The following is a 16,600-nucleotide window of genomic DNA, read 5'->3' as shown; positions in this document are numbered from 1 at the left end:
TGCACCCCTTGCCAAGTCCAGTTCCATTTGGGTCTTGACTTTCCTGACCCTGTTCCTACACAGCCCACCAACATCCCTATCCTCCTCCCAGGGCACCCGTCCTTGCTTCTACTGCTTGTGCATTTTCTTCTTGCTCTCCAGGCTGGCCATCAGGTCCCAGCTCTGTGTGAAGCAGAAGCCTGGCTGCTTTTCACATACTACATAAGGCAGCAAATAACCTTCCAGCAGTTGCCTGCTGCTGTGGAGAACTTTGTTACCTTCTGCCTTGGCTGCTCTCTGAATGCAGATAGCACATTTATCAGTAAGCTGACACCTCAAGTGGCTCAAAATGCTGAAGGGTGAGGTGTGTGCTCTAAAGCTGCCTGCTTATAGCCTGCCTGAGCCTCAGTCAGCTCTGCTCCTACAGCCTTTCATCAAGGACAACACTCTCTTCCATGAGCAGTACAAATTACAACAACATATAGGCTCAAGTTTGGGACCCAAGACTCTTAAACAACTGTTTTGAATCTGCCACCGCTCTCGGGTGAGCTACTAATCTTCCCAGTGCTACAGCTGGTATTAATAAACAACATAATCTATAATAATGCACTTCAATTAACTTAATGGATAAATCTTAATTCTGCACGTTGGTTCCATCCTCACTTTTGGCACAAGATTTCAGCTCCCCAAGACCTTTCCTTGGTGCTTCTGCCCGGCTGCTTTTCCTGCACCTTCCCCAGAGCTTCCATTTCTGCTTCCCTCTCTCCCCAAACCGAGGTTTCCAACCCACCCCCATGCACTGCTGTGTGCTGTAACCCACACCACACGGGGAGCCTTGTAGCACTTAGCTCTGCGTGCCCACAAGGCATGCTACAAACCAAGCTGCAGCGCATTACGCCGAGTCCTGAAGGCTGCACCACTAATGCTCCCATCACCAGGGATCACCTGAGCCTGGCGGTTCACATACTTGACAGCTACAACTGTCCTTTGCAGCTCCAGATTACGTTAAGACGTGTTTTGTTGTAGCACTGCACTGCTCATTGGCTCCTCGGTCCCTTCCCATCTCCAACAAACAGCCACAGCTCGCCGTTCCCCAACCGGAGCGCAGCCAATGGCCTCACCAAACAATGAGGGGCTGATGCTGTATTTTGAAAACGTCCTGACCTGGAAAATCCCCAATATGGAGCTCCACTCGACCTAGATTTTAGTGGTCGCTAATTGAACAGTTTTGAAGTAACTGTGCCATAAAGCAGCCCCAGGGTTAGAACAGATGCATTCAATTAATTGCAGCTGGAGAGATTCAGTCAAAATCTCAGAAAGAGGAGAAGCCTTCAAGGTCCATCGTGGGGCACCCGGGGCTGCTGTGCAGGATGGGGAGCACTGGGAGGAAGAGCACCCAGCCAACAACACTGAGCTGCTCGCTTCCACCTGCCTTCATGACTTGGTAGCTCAGCAGCTCACACACTGTGGCCCACTGGGATGCTGCAGTGCAGCAGCTCTCCCCACCTTGCAGAGCGTGCTGCTTTAATAACAGAGGGCGCAGGGCCTCAGCCCCACCTCCTGCACAAGCTGACATACGGTGGTGATGGGTTGATGGTTGGACTAAATGATCCCAGTGCTTTTTTTCCAACCTTAATGATTCTATAACACAAGATTTAGCCACAATGAGCATGAGACAGCGAGACTCAGACCAGTGCTGTCTTTCCACAGCCTGCACCACTCCTGCACTACAGTGAGCATCTGTTTGGGTGCACAGAGAAAACCCCCTGCCCCCTCTCCAGCCACAGTCACCTTCACTCTTTGTCCTTTCCCCACTGCTCCAAGCAGCCCCATCCCAGCTGATGAGCCCAGCAGGAGCCAGCAGACGAGCACTGTCATCACTGCATGATCCCTCCTCCTCTCTGCCTTGGCTGATGGCACATTCAGAACCTAATTGTTATCTCCGCAGAGCAACTCCATTATTCAGGCTGACACTGCCCCCCCTTCAGCTGTTTGTTGCACTGATGTTATATTAATGAGGCCTTCAAATAAGTGAATAGGAGATCAGAGTGCCGCTTGTTCGCAAGAAAACTGACTTTTATTTATTTATTGCCAGGACCACAGGCCGGGTGGAAGTTTTGTAACGTTAGAGGGTCTCAGTGCAAAACAAGGACTGAGTACATCCCATATGCTTCTGTGCTGGGCTTTTGGTCCAGAGCCCAATAGCAATGAATGCTTCAAGTGGCACCTGGGGAACACCAAAATCTCAGGTGACATCTACAGAACCCAAGGCTGCAACAGTCCCACCATTTCCAAGAGCACCATAAACACTTCTCTGGGCAAAGGGGAAAGAGACAGGAGCTGACCTCTGTGCCCAGAGGGTTTGGGATTAGGGATATCGACCTCGCAGTGTTTCTCCTGGGCCTCTGTCATTCTCCTTCGACCTGGCTGCTCAGGGGTTTGGGGGAGTTAATTAAGCAAGACGGCAAAATATTTCATTCCCTCCTGACAGCAGTGTCACTCTTAGCAGCAGCGCTAACAGCCCACGAGCAGCTTTGCTGTGGAAAAGCTCCTGGGAGCGCTTTGCATCCCTCAGCGGTCTGAAAGCGAACATCAGACACGTCAGCTGCAGCCTAATTAACTCTCTGGTTTAATCAGCATTCCTGTGCCAGCCCGTGGTGGTCACCCCAATGCCAGCAGCAGGGCAGAGAGCGACAGCCACGCAATGGAGCTGTGCACCACACCCTGCTTGGCTGCGATGCATCCACAGTGCTCAGCACTGGGGCACTGAACCCTCCACCCTTCAGATAGGAGATGGAGACAGCCCTGAGCCCACCCAGCGCCAGCGGGATGCACAGCTGAGTGCTCTTACCTCAGAGATGCGTGGGTTGGAGCATTTGACGTTCCTGCTGGACCAGTCGAGCCAGGGCTGGGGGCTGCAATGGGGCCTCAGGGTGCACCTGCCCTCCCCGCTGCACCACCCACACTCAAATTTGGGGTCGGCCTTCAGGCAGAGCCCGCAGCTCTCACGCTGTGCTGCGCACTTGTAAAGGTGCACTGTGGGGAGAGAGCAGAGAGCGCAGTGCTGAGTGGTGCTCCCAACCCTCCGCAAACACTGAGGTTGCCCCAAGGAACTGAATTAAGGAGCAGCTCCCTGAAACCACCCACACTCCCCAGGTAGCCTGGTCTGGGTTCCATGAGTGCTCCCAGATGAGGTCCTGGACAAAGTTTCATAACAGCTGTAATTAGAAGCATTGGATGTTTTCTAGAAGTCATTCTTTCTATAGATTGCTTTTACAGCTTTCATTTCAGGGCTTTCAGTGGTTTTCCCATTGCCATGGTATGGAGCTGCCCCTGCCCTCACTGCCCAAGCCCCCAGCAGCCCCCACAGCCCACATTACCTTTCACATCCTCCGGGTTGTCAATGACAAAGTTCCCATTCCACACCACAGCAAAGTCCACTGCTAAGTTGCTGATGTCCATCCCATCGTAGAGATACTGGAGAAGAAGAGGAAGAATGAAACGCTTGGGAGTGTGCATCAGAGATACTGCCAGGAAGGGAGGGTTTTTTAAGAAGCAGTGATTATTCTCTGCATCACATGCTGGTCGCTGATCCACCACCATTTCCACATTCCAGCTTCAGGGTCTTGCTTTGCCTCCCTCCTCCTCACTGTGTGCAGATAATTAAATCAGACCTAGTCCCTGAGAGAGGTAATGGATTAATTCCTCCCCTTGCAGCAGCTGCTCCTGTTGCTCAGCCCCAGCTCATCAATATGGCCCCTCCAGTTCATTAAGAGCCACTAAAAAGGCTTAAAAAACCACTGCCATTGAGGCAGACTGCTCCATGCAGTGCTGTCCTTCTTTAACTCACACTTGGTTCCAGGGTTTTACCTTGCTGGGCTTCACTGAGTTGTTACAAAACCACATCCTCTGCTCAGCTGATGGAGATGTTCGTGCAGAATTGCCCTTAAACTCTCTACCTACCACTTCCCATCAGCCTAACAGGAGGAAAAAGCGCTCCCCTAATGTTTATAAATCGCTCTGGATGGGAGAAGTGCTACACGGTATTAATACATTTATTAGCCACCAAGCTGCAAGGCCCACAGACAGCCAGTGATGTATAAATACCCAGCACAACTTTAAAAAATTCAAAACTTGATTAACAATTTAAGACTGTCTGCACTGAATATTAAAGCACACCCAAAGTTCCCTGTGCTGATGGCCAAACCCAACCATGGGCGCCCTGCAACCCCTCTGAAGAGCCCCTGCCATCTGCTGAGCCCCATCCTATGCAGGGCAGAGCTGCCTTCCCCACCTGCTTCTTAGCAGCACCCCCAGGTGATTCACAGAATCATAAAATATAGAATGGTTTGAGTTGGGAGGGACCTTTAAAGGCCATCTGCTCCCATTGCCCTGCACTGAAGAGGAGCAGCCACAGCTCCACCAGATGCTCAGGTGCTCAAGGGTCTGCAGGGACGGAACTCCATCACCCCTCTGGCCAACACCTCACTGCCATTATTTACTTATATCCAATCTAAATCTCCCCTCTTTAAGTTTGAATCCATTCCCCATTGGTCCTATCACCCTGCTACCCGAGTCTGTCCTGTTTCTTACACCCCGCCTTCAGGCACTGAATCCTCCCCTCCCCCCCAGCCAAACCCACCTCCTCCTCAGCAGCAGCCCACTCTGGGCACTGCAGTGTGCCACACACACAGGTCAGTGCAGCTAAACCAGGAGGCAGCTTTGTGCTCACCGAGCTGTTCTGGCACTGCACGCTGGAGCTGTTGAAGCGCAGCGCGGGCACGCGGTGGATGACGCCCTGGATGTTCAGCACACATTCGTAGCCACGTTGGCCAGATTGAGGTTGTGGAAGATTCCGGGCTTTCAAAGTGATGGGTTTCACTTCTCCAACCGGGATCAGGATCTCCTCGGTGGGGAAGAGCTGGGGGCAGTCCTGGAAGTGGAAGAAGAGACGTCGGTTTGTGGTGTGCGGGGATACAGAGCAGCTCCAGGACGGTGCTGAGCCTTGGGATGAACACAGTGCCACGAAACTGGAAGCGGTCCTTTATATTCTCCATTGAAAACCAGGTGGGAATGTTTCAAACATCAGTGAGATTGCAATGAGGGAGAGAAGAACTGGAACTGTGTGTACTGAAAGCATGGCAGTGGGTGGTGGTGGGCTCTTATAACTAAGCACAGTAATTAAAGCATTAAGTAGAGAAGCGTGAATTGTTTCCACTTCTGCCACTATCTGGCCAAAATAATGCAATTGTAAATCAGCAGCCACTTTTAACGTTAATGCTGCTGTTCATATTGCTATTTTTGTTACATTTGCTATTGCAGGAGCTTGAGACTTCACTGCTGAAGATGCTCCAAGCAAAGAAAGGGAATCCTCCTGCAAACACTGTTGCACTGTAGAGCAGCACACCCAAGCATGAGATGGATGGGGCTGTACACAGCAATCTGTGATGAGCCACAACGAGGGCTGCTGGTGCCTGGTAAATGCATGACATTTCTCCCATAATATCTCAACATCCTAAAGATGATCTCCTCCTCATGTCTCACTGTGAGATGCATGCAGGGTTTGCTCGATTTCTGTCCCAGGGACTGCAACATGCAGAGACAAAGGCTCTGACCATCAGAAGCATTTACATCCCATTTAGCTCTAATTTGCTTTGATCTGATGGAAATAGGTACCTAAATACCTGTAAGTAACTGACACTCTGTGATTAATCCCACGCTGAAGTTTTAGTGAAAAAAACTGACGGATGCTTCCCTCTGCTCTGCCAAATCCCATGCTGGCACTGCAGCTCTCCTGCCCAGCCCTAAAGCCAGCTTTGCTGGGATGCATCCAGGCAGGAATTCTGCACTGCACTGATGGCATCAGGACTGCGCTCCCAGCCCAGCTCCCGGCTCGGGCAAGTTGTCAATGAGAACCAGCTGCTGCCCGAGCACGGAGGAGTTGGTAGCTTAAACTGCTGCCTCGTAAACCTTTTTAGAGGCACTTTTCCTTATATATTTTTTATTTTATTTCTAACAGAGACTTTCACGGATTAACAGCCAGGAGCGGTTTGAGCTCCAGCAGCAGAAAGCTGGCGGTGCTGGGAGGGGGAGCACAACTCAGAACTGCAGGCTGGGGGGAATCCCACCTCCGAGGTGCTGCAGTCTGGGATGCACAGCGCTCCCCACCCAGCTGCCAGCACAGACTTTGCTCCTCTTTGCACCCAACCCATGGCGAGCCACCATCAGGGGAGCAGCAGTGGGGAGCCCTTCATTGCATGGTGATGCAAACCACGAGGTGCCCAGCAATTTGCTCCAGCATCCCTTTACTTTGTGTCGTTGTTTTTTAATTCACCAGGACTAAAGCCTGCCCCGAGCCAGGAAGGCTGTTATTACCTCCAATCACTAAACAAACACGCGCTGAATTCCCTCATTATCCTCCTTGACTTCTGTAAAGCAGAACAAACACAGCTTGGAGGATCCGCTGGAGAAAAGTGATGCACGGGTGGCACAGACTTGGGGAAAACTCAGAGCTGTGCAGAGTTCACAAAGACATTTTATGCTTCTGCAACACTTTTTAGCCTCAAAGATTCCGAGGTCTATAAATACCTTAAACGCCAGAGATAAGCATCTGCCTGTGGAGCAGAGCAGAGCACCCATGGTTACTATTTGTGTTTAACAGAGTGCTTTTAGTGGGTCAAACCTCGCTCTTGTTTGCAAAAAGAGTGCCTGGAAATGGCAGGCATTGCTTTTGACTGAAGGATTTCACCCAAATGGAAGGAAAAACAACATTTCTTCCATTTTTTTAATCTAAAAATATGAAAGGCCTCTACAAATGTTAACTAGCTGCACACATTTCAGAGCTCTGAACATAAACGATCCTGGCACATGAATGTAAACTCTTGGCTCACAGATGCGCTCCCAATGATATAAATTACGGTCCCCATCACTCACGGAGACACATTACTCTCCATTTATGCCATCAGAGAGGAGAGCAGATCTCACTCCTTAGAAACCAGACGTGCAAAGCAAGGCAGCAGCAGAGGGACTGTTGGCATTGCTTTGTGCTGGGCTTCACTCTCAGAAGTGAGATGGGACCCAGCAAAGCCGTGTGATGACTTCAAGGGATGGAAATGCAGCCCCTGCTTGCATCTCATGCACCAGTTCCCATTTAGGCATTCAAATTGAGGATGGTAGGAACAGGTACCAGGAAGGTTTGGCTTGTTCTATATCCTTCAAGGTGCATCGAGCAGTGCTTAGCATCAAAGGGCACAGCCAGGTGCAAAGACGTTGCTCTAAAAGCAGCAATAATTTAAATCCCAAATCCACAGAGTCAGAACAGAGCTTAAATCTGGTTCTGCACTTAACTTCCAGAATCTGAAATGCTCCGCTCCCCTGATTCAGCATCTCACATGTGGAAATGGCATTATCCACACATCAAAGCAGGAAGGGATCCCACATTCTGGGAAACTAATGGGATTTATTTGGTTCTAGCTCTCCATTGAGATGGGTGTACAAATATGTCTGCGTCCACATTCCTCTTCATCTCTGCGTTTCGTACATTTACAGCAACACATCCTATGTATTTACAGCAACACATCATAGCCGTGAGCCACCCAGGCACAAATCCAACCCCCAGGACGTGCTAACATGATGCCACAGGCACAGAGCTCCACGTGTGACCCCTGTGGGCTGAAGCTCTGCAGAGGACTCTGTGCACAACAGACCTTGGGATTCAAAGGGAAAGATGCTGATAAGACTACACACTGAAGCCACTGTGATTGGAATTGCTTTAGGAGAGGAAGTTCTTCAGGAGGCACTTGTTTGATGCAGGATGAAATGCCCACAGCAAGGGCATTAGGTGTACACTAGTGGCCATTCATTCACCTCAAAGAAACACTTGGGTTTGGCTGGTTGGTTGGTTTTACCTGTGCGTTCAGAGGTACAGAGAAGTCGTGATAAGTAGTGGAGTATTTATATCATTATTGTTTGCCTTTATCAAAAACCATCGCTGGGTGTTATATTACTGTATAACATCCTGGCTGAGAACTTGAAAGGAAGGGGAAGACAAAGCCTGGGAGCTGTGGTTGCCCATCAGCCCAGCAGGGATGGGCAGAGGTACGACTGCTGGCAAGTCCCATGCACTCCTGGAGCAAAGCAAGGGACGTGTCCTACTTTAGCAGAGACTTGTCAAACACTCCTGATATCCTGGGGCAGAAGACCTATGAAAGTGAGAACTGCAATTGTACAGCCTTGGAAGAGGGCAACGCTTTGAGTGTGAAGGAGGAAAAAAGAAACAACACGCAGCCCTTGAGAGAAGCAAAAGCAAAGGTTTTGCTTTCTCCTGTTATCTTAAAAGGAAGTCTCTCGGCTTTGAACTGGACTGGGAAAGCTTTTGGTTTGTCCCCAGAGCAGACACTTCTCCTTGGATGTCTGTACCCTGCATGAGACTCTTCACTGCACTTTGTGAGTGCATCCCATGGTCCCCACTCGGGGTGGCACGAGGCTGGCAGTGTGCATTGCCCATCCTGTCCCTAGGAGCCCTCCATCTGCCCCACAGCTCTGTGTAAGGGCAGAGGGACCAGGACCAGTCGCTGCCCAGTTCATCTGCTCTGTGCTAGGTGAAACCACATGGCAGAGCACCATGCAGCTCTGTCTCAGCCCCATTGCTGCTGGGATACAGCTGCAAGGAAGCGGACAAGATGCAAAGGTCCCAAACTGCAGGGTTGGTGGTAACTTTGATCAGGAATCAGTGCTAACAAACTCTTTTCCTCCATAAATCCCTCTACCTCAGGAAACATAGAAGATCTGGCAAAGCCGATAATGGGCTTTGCCTCCTTCTAAGTGTTAAAAGCCTTCTTAGAATTGAGCCCCACACTTTTTATTAACAGCTAAGAGAGACCGCTTCTGGTCCTCAGCGCTTGAAACCTGAAGCAATTCTCTTTTCCAAAGTCTGGGGCTCTTTGCATCTGTAATTCCTTTCTTAATCAGTTTGCAGTTGGGTTCCAGCCCCGGCTGCAAAGCTGCCAGCAGTCCCAGAACGAAGCACCACGAGCCCCACCAGCAGCTCTGCACTGCACTCACTGCTGTGCAGACCCTGCATGCTTTGTAAAGCCCCTGAGATCCCAAAGGAAAGCACTACAGCAATTAAAAGATTAATTACTGTTATTACTGAACCTGAGCAGACCCACGTACTGAAGGCAGGATCAGCTTCAGCATTCAGGCTGAGGCACATCACTCGTCCTGCACCAAAACTTGGCTGCCGTGCTCCTGCTTGCAGCTGCACTTCCAGATGCAAAACCAGAGTGAAGTCAAACAGCCTCACAGAGCGCTGGTTCTGCTCACGGTGCCACAGGAAAAGCAACCAAGAAAGAGCTGAAGGCAGAGCGTGGTACCTCTGAGATGTTGATCCGTCCCTCCTGGAAGGAGCAGGTGGTGGGATCGTGGGTGCACAGGTTGCGGTACTTGCACCAGTGGCAGCGGAATGCACTGTTCACACAGGAGAGGCACCTGGGGGGAGAAAGGAGGAAGGGGTTACCAGGTTGTGAGCCCCGTGCTGCAAGGAGTGAGCCAGTCCTGAGTCAGAACACGGCCTCTCGATCTGATCTGGTTTTAAGGACTGCTGCCTCTCCTTTGCTTCAAGAATGAGTCAATGTCTCCAGTGCAACTCTCCCTTATCTTGTGAAAATGGACTTAAAGCAGAAGCCACCAGCAAGGTCCCTGACCACGACAATTCACACACTCAAGAGCTGAGCCTGGTGAGCTCACAATACCTGCATCCAAATACATTGTCTAGCAAAAGCTGTCTGCAAAACCTACCCCTTCCTGACCAGGTACAAAGCTCTCTACCACTCCAGCCAGCTCCAGATGCCCGCAGGGTGCACACTCCATGCACCACAGTCCCTGTGCATGCTGCTGTGCAACCACAGCTGCTCCCCTGCCTGCTCTGCCATGCTGCAGGGAAGGGACTCTGATCAACAGGTCCCCTCCTGTGCTGGCTCAGGCCCGTATTCCTTTCTGTTTTACACATGCTGTGATTCATTCCTGCAAGGCTGGCTCGTGCCCTTGTTGAACTCATTGATAATGAGTTCAGGATGATGTAAGTGCTACAGAATTTACAACCATGTTCACACTTTGTCTCCAAACACAAGCTTTGAGAAAGGCATGGTCAGATGGAGCCAAGGGACAGAAAAGATGCATTGCCTCTCCTGATCCAAACCTCCACATGGAGGAGAAAATAGGGGTCCTATAAAGTCACCTCTCAGGCAAATCTGAGGACCCAGCAAAGACGCAGACAGGACCATAGGTGATGGCAGGAGCAGGGAATGCTGTCACTGAGGGACAGGGGGCAAGAACAGAGCTGTGCAAAACTGCAGCACAACAGGAGGCACTGGAGCAGGGGATGCAGACCACCGGGAGAGGCAGCAGTGGGGGCTGGAGGACCCTCAAGGCTTCTTTCATCCCGGTGCCTCTGCAGTGAAAAAAACATATATTGAATGCATGCCTAGAAAAACCCACTGCTAGCCAAGCTCACCAGAGCACGCAGCCCTCTTCCAAGTGCAGCAGGGAACTTCCCATAGCACAAGGCTTCAAATCCAGGGCAGAAAGGCTCTCTCAGTGACCCCATGCTGGCACTTATCAACTCCTACCGGGCAGCAAAGTATGCTCCAAAAGCAGAGCTGAGAGCTGAGCCCTGCTGTGGGAGACACAGCCCACCCTGCAGGCACTGCTACTCACTGCCCGACCCATGCCAGGTCCTGTCTGCCTTCCATTTGGGTGCTTTGGTGCTTGCTGTGCTTCCAAAGAGAAATCTATAAACACTTCAGATGCTCACACACAGCCATGTGTGTGCCTGCCAGGGTGAGCAGAGCAGGGGGCTGAACAGCACATACTGTGCTCAAAGCAGCATGGAGCCTTCCAGCCCAGCGCTACTGCTGTGCTGGGTTCTGCCCTGCTGCTCCCAGCCCACATCCTGGACTTGGTTCTGCTTCATCCTCTGAGAGCATCCACATTCACAGTTGCAGGATGGAGCAGCTTGGGGGCACCAGCAGGTTAAGGTTTTTTCAGGCTCCTGCAGCCTCTATCTCAGCAGGCAGGAGAGCTGCAGGCTGCTCAGAGGGCAGGGAGCTGGAGCTTCCATCCACAGCAGGTACAAAGCACCTGGCTGCTGCCTGCACGTGGCTGGAGGGTGCACCCCATCCCACCAGGACCCCCCCCCTGCACCCCAGGAAGGAGGGTGGGCACTCACAGCTGGTGGGCACTGCAGTTGTAGAACTTGAACTCGGTGCTGACGAATGTTCTTCCCGTCTCCTGTGATTTCAGCTGCAGCACCACACCGAACCAGTCTGCAGAGCAGGACAGAGCCAGTCAGTGCCCAGAGGTAACGTGGGAACACAGGGGATTCAGCCACAAATCCTCTGACACAGATAAGAGCAGATAGCAAAATGCATGGGAGGGGTGGGGATCTGCCTTAGGACACAGCTGAAACAAGTTTGGGATGACATGCTGTTCCATATTGGAATTCTGCCTCCTGTACAAAAGCCCAGTAACTCAGCCTAGCCCAAGGCTAGGAGATAACAGTAGAAGCAAGGCCATCAGCAGTGCTTTTGGGGAGCCTCAGCCCTGAGTTAATTAAGAGCAGACTGCTGGGCTTGGTACACCTGCAGCAGCCCTGCCACCTTGGCTCCCTGAGTTTAACACTTCTCAGTCTCCGTATCGTGTCGCGGCGACACAAAGACATCAGCACAGCTGACACCTACAAGGATGCCAAGGAGAAAATGAGTTTTGTGCAAGTCTCTTTATGGAAAGAGAAAAGCACGACAGCGGCCACTTGTTAATGGAGGAACAATCCAAAGCTGTTTGCTCACCTTGATCCACGGGTATGGCTGGGACATCCCTCGCAGCCGGTGAGACGCACACAACTCGGCTGCCCACCACCTGACCCTCTACTTCTGTCAGGTTCCCAAAGAGGCAGGTGACACCAGCTGCCAGGTCCGGGGCATCGCTCACCAGCAGGCTGAGCTGCATGGGGGCACAGAACATCAGCAGTGTGTTAGTGGGACAGCCCCCACCTGCTCCATGCAGTCAGGACTGCTGCTTTGCTGCATCTGAGCCCTTCAAACCTCACTCTGTACAAAGACCTGGGATTACCCCGAGCCAACACCTTGTACTTGGCTTTGTTGAATCACAATCTGTTCTTGTGGGCCCAAGTTTTGAACCTGTTCAAGTCCCCCTGGATGTCATTCAATGACGCACAATCTATTGATGCACAAACATCTCACTGAATCTTTGCAATTCAGGGAGCTGCTTGCCCTACAAACCCCTGCTACCTTCAACTGTATCAGGGACCTGCACAGCCAGGAGCAGCTCCCAGCATTTGCAGCAGCAACAGCGAGCTCCCCATGCAGCCCGGCCCCAGGAGAGGCTGCAGCTGCTGCAGCCCATCCACGGGCACCGGGAGCTCAGGAGAAGCAGCTGGGAGGTTCAGAGAGCCAGCACTGGGCACAGCTTCTGGGGAAACAAAGCCTTTCCTTTCAACAGTTCATGAAACCAGACCGAGAGAAATGTGAGCTGGGGCCCATGGGGAAGGGGGAATTTGTTGCTGTGATCCCTGCACCCCGTTCTCCCCCCTTGGCTCTCCAAACCCATCCCTCTGCAAGCCTGACTTCATGGGAAAACAGTTGTGCAGTGGGAAGGGAAAAAAGACTGGAGAGTGGAGCGCTTACCGGCAGGCTGTGCTGCGACACGGAGATGCTGCTGGGCTGCACCATGATGCTCATGCACTGCCCGATGCTGTCTGCAAAGCGGTGTGGCTCGTCAGCCCTCTCACAGCTGTCCCGTGGGGAGCACCTGGGGAGCACACGGCAGTGCACATCATCAGCACACAGCAGTGCACATCATCAGCACACAACAGTGCACATCAGTGCACGGAGCTGCAAGATGAGCAGAGTTTTGGGTAGGGGAAGGACTGCGGGTGATGCTCTGCCCAGGACCAGGCATGGATTGCCAGGTTAGGATCAAAGGGCCCTGCAGACCTCGTTCCTGCAAGCCATAAACTCATTAGATGTATAGAAAATAAAACGTAAAGCGGAAACAAAGTGACGCCTTCATTCCAATTAAAACAAAAGCATACAGCTCATTAATTGACTTTTCCTGGTGCTGAGGAGTGCATTGTGCCAGCAGCAGGGATTTCCTCTCTGGTGGCTGCAGGCTGCTCCTCACCAGCTGTCCTGCCCTGCTCCCAGATCCCTCCTGTTCCTACCCTCAGGAATGCATCCCATGACCCCCTATTTTCTTATGGCAGGTGTCCTCAGAGCACAATGAAACGTTGATGAAGAATCAGGCTAGAACATGAACAACAAGTCCAGTTTGAGAACAGGGAGAGGACAGAAACAGATCCAAAATGGAAAGCATGGCAGTGCCACGGCTGCAGCTACAGCTGCTGCAGGGAAACGTGTGCCTGAGTTAATGCCAGTGGTAGTGGAGTGCACACTGGGGAGGCAGGGAAGGACTGTTCATGTGTCTGGCAGATATCACACAGCACAGCACTGGGGTCCCTTGGGGGTTTTTCTATTCCATGTCACTTAGGCAAAATCTCTCCCTTCAAAACCCACCCCCTGGCAGCAGATGACACAGCGCCCTTCTGATGCATTACCCAACTACCAGCAAACTTCATCACTTCTCATGCAGCATCTCAGACCCCACTCACAATCGTGGTGCAGAGGTGGGGGACGCAGGCACTGCCAACAGCCCCACGTGCCATCAGTGTTCTAATAAGAAAAGTTTGCCATGATCTCTCCCAGCACCCAGTGTGACACCCGGCACACACTGCTGCTCTCCTCAGCCCCTTTTTCTGGAGCATAATGGAGCTAAATATGAACCCTGCCAAAAGAAGAGTTATTGAGGTTTAAGTGAATCTCTGAGATAGCTTTAAAGTGAGCTCTTGACTGGAGCCTTTATCTCATTGACTCGCTGGAATGGCTCTTTTTTATCATACTATTTATGGCAACAGCCCTAACAGAGATAAATAGGCCTGTAGACAATAACAGACTTGCAGAGAGCAGCATATGGAAGAGCCTTGTGGGTTTTGGATCCCACGGGGCTGAAGAGTCTTTAATGATCTCCTCGAGGCCTCTGCTTGCTCCCAAGGAACCATTTGAATGAGAGGAGGAGGAGCGAGCCTTCCTCCTGCCATGGGGAGAATGCTGGGCAGCTCTGCAGGAGGACGAGCACCTGCCACATACAGGTGGCTGAGCACCTTCCAAAGCAGTGTCCTCAGTGCCCCAGATCATCTGTCTGCTCTCAAGGTGCTCCAGCCCTGCAGCTCCATGCCATGGAGTCACCCACGCGTCTGCACTGCTGTAAAATCCCCACAGATGGTTTCACTCTTGAGCACCACTGCTCTCCAAATCTCAGTGTGCACACGTGTGTGCAAACACCCAGCCATACAACAGAGCCTTCATCCCTAACTCAGGGCTCTGAGAGCAGCACACCTGGAGCAGGCACTGCTCCCTGCATCCATCTCACACATCCAGTGCGTCGCTGTTTACAATCCAGACCCCATAACAAACACTTTGGCAGCTCTCAGAGCACAGCAGGAGCATCCCAGCCTGCCCTCACTGAGCCACGAGCAGCTGGAGCAGCTGGCAGGAGGGGAACAACGCACAAGTTAGAGGAGAAAGATGACAAATGAAATACAAACACTCCAGCGCTTGGGGCCTCCCAACAAATATGACAGAGGCTTCAGGAACAGCAAGATAAACTCAATTGTTTGCACCTTAAGACAAAGGCTAAAAAACATGATGGTTGCTTCAAGCAGTGCAGGAAGTGCAGGGCTGAGAATTGACATCAGAGAAGAAAGTGTTGGCGGGAGGATGCTAATGCCCAAATGTCACAGCCAAGTGGGCAGAGGAAACAGCACTCTGCTCTCCTCTTGACATTGAGAGTTTTCTCTCTGCAAAATGAAGATAACAACCTTTACCTGCTTCCCAGGTGGCTCATGAAGATGCAGTTCATTAGTATCAGGAAAGCACTCGCTGATCCTCGCAGAGGAGCTGCTACAGGGGTGCAAGGAGTAGCAGCAAAGGCACATCCACCCAACCTGCCTGCAGCCTGCAGCAAGCAGGGACCCTGTGCAGAATGCCACCTGAGGGCACGGTGCAGGCATGGCACTGGGGCTGGGTGCACCAGGGATGCTCCTGCAACGGTTTTATCCTATTTCCCTGAATGCAGCACCAACTCCTTGCAAGCCAAACGAGCCCTGCTGGGCACTGGAAGCTGTTTTGCACCCCAAAGCACGCAAGTCCCTAATCCAGGCCGGATTTTGCATTTGAGCCTGCCTTCCTCCTCTCTCTCTCTCTCTCTCCAACACCTGCTGCTCAGGCATGTGGCCAAGCATCATTGTGCAGGGCCCTGAACTCTGCTCTGCCTCCGCCCTGATTTCCATGCATGTAAGGGGGCTGCTTTGCAAGCTGGCACGGGGCCGGAGGGATTTCTATTCCTCTCCTCCTGTATCCTCTGGGTTTGCCCTTCCTCCCCCCATCAGTGTTTGCCCGGTGGTCCCCCTTCCGCCATAGGAAGTGATCATTCTGGTGGTGGGGGAAAGAAAGAGCCCAAACACCTCCTGAATGCAGAGCGTATTTCCCGCAGTGCCCCTGGGAACAGCCCTCACTGCAGTGCCTGGGACGTGCAGCTCTGCCCCCCAGGACAGCTGCTGCTCCCTGCCCTCACCACGCTGCATTACAGCAGCTCTTCCAGCTCTGTTCAACAGGGCTCGGTGCTGCTCCTCGTTCCAAAGTCCTGCTCAAATCATTAAACCCACTCTCACCTCTAAAAATCCCCCATTAATCAGGAGGGGTTGCAGTTCGAGCAATGGGGAACATGCAAAATGCAACAGCTCTGCTCCCCCAGGTTTCAATTCTGCTTTTTTTGCACTGTCCCATGGCACCTTCCTGCATGCTGCATGCAATCCACTCTCCTACAGAAGGAATCTGCCTTTCTTCAAGAGCTCAGGGATCTTCAGTGCTACTCAAGCCGCAATGCAGGAAACACCCAGGGGAAGAGAAGGATGGATTCCAGGGACTTCAGCCTCATTTTGCTGAAATGAGCAACGGAAAGCACTGGGTGCTGCTGAGAGGTGCTTCCTTGCCATGGTCTGACTTACGTGTGGTGCAGCGTGCACCAGCCGCAGTGCGGGTCCCCCGAGCTCAGGCACTCTGCACAGGTCGTGTACTGCTCACAGGACTCCACGGGCACACGGGACACCTGCAGGGACAAGGGACAAGCACAGCCTCAGCGGGTCTGGTGGCAAAGAGCAGCTGAGTGGGGGAGGTGGGATAAGCAACACAAAAGCAATTCATAGACATGGAGCTCAGGCCGACCCCTGTGTATAAGTTGGCCAACAGTATGTGCTGAACTGTGGGGTGCAGCTCACCCAGCCCAGTGGGACACATCAGTAAGACACAGCACAGTCCTGATTCATTTATCAGCGTTAAGAACCCCAAAGGCTCAGATTTAGGGATTCAGCCATGGATCACTGCTTGATCCCAGACGTGCAATTCCACCTCAATCCATTCCTTACCACCCCTAGCAGGTGTGGTGCTCCTGCAGCCCCTCCCTGCAGCCCGAGGTGGGACTGCAGTGA

The 16,600-nt window shown here is 52.0% G+C and overlaps 1 protein-coding gene across 10 annotated transcripts in view; it reads right to left on the bottom strand.

Annotated features, from left to right (window-relative positions):
• Nucleotides 1–16,600, bottom strand: part of PLXNA2 (plexin A2) — a 341,299-nt gene that overhangs the window by 28,827 nt on the left and 295,872 nt on the right. For 9 of the 10 annotated variants that reach the window (XM_052698228.1, XM_052698222.1, XM_052698220.1 and 6 more), the window contains 8 exons: nucleotides 16,121–16,221; nucleotides 12,684–12,807; nucleotides 11,826–11,979; nucleotides 11,207–11,303; nucleotides 9,354–9,468; nucleotides 4,712–4,912; nucleotides 3,360–3,456; nucleotides 2,831–3,015 (listed from right to left, as the gene is read on the bottom strand). In XM_052698228.1, the coding sequence (XP_052554188.1) occupies nucleotides 2,831–3,015; nucleotides 3,360–3,456; nucleotides 4,712–4,912; nucleotides 9,354–9,468; nucleotides 11,207–11,303; nucleotides 11,826–11,979; nucleotides 12,684–12,807; nucleotides 16,121–16,221 (1,074 nt within the window). Of the gene's footprint in view, nucleotides 1–2,053; nucleotides 2,559–2,830; nucleotides 3,016–3,359; nucleotides 3,457–4,711; nucleotides 4,913–9,353; nucleotides 9,469–11,206; nucleotides 11,304–11,825; nucleotides 11,980–12,683; nucleotides 12,808–16,120; nucleotides 16,222–16,600 lie in introns of those variants that run through there. The other variant, XM_052698229.1, reaches the window with a different exon arrangement.

Source organism: Tympanuchus pallidicinctus, unplaced genomic scaffold (assembly GCF_026119805.1).
Source record: "Tympanuchus pallidicinctus isolate F22 unplaced genomic scaffold, pur_lepc_1.0 scaffold32, whole genome shotgun sequence".
Lineage (NCBI taxonomy): Eukaryota > Metazoa > Chordata > Aves > Galliformes > Phasianidae > Tympanuchus > Tympanuchus pallidicinctus.
The sequence above is the reverse complement of the archived record's forward strand: the minus strand, read 5'-3'. Positions and strand labels throughout refer to the sequence as shown.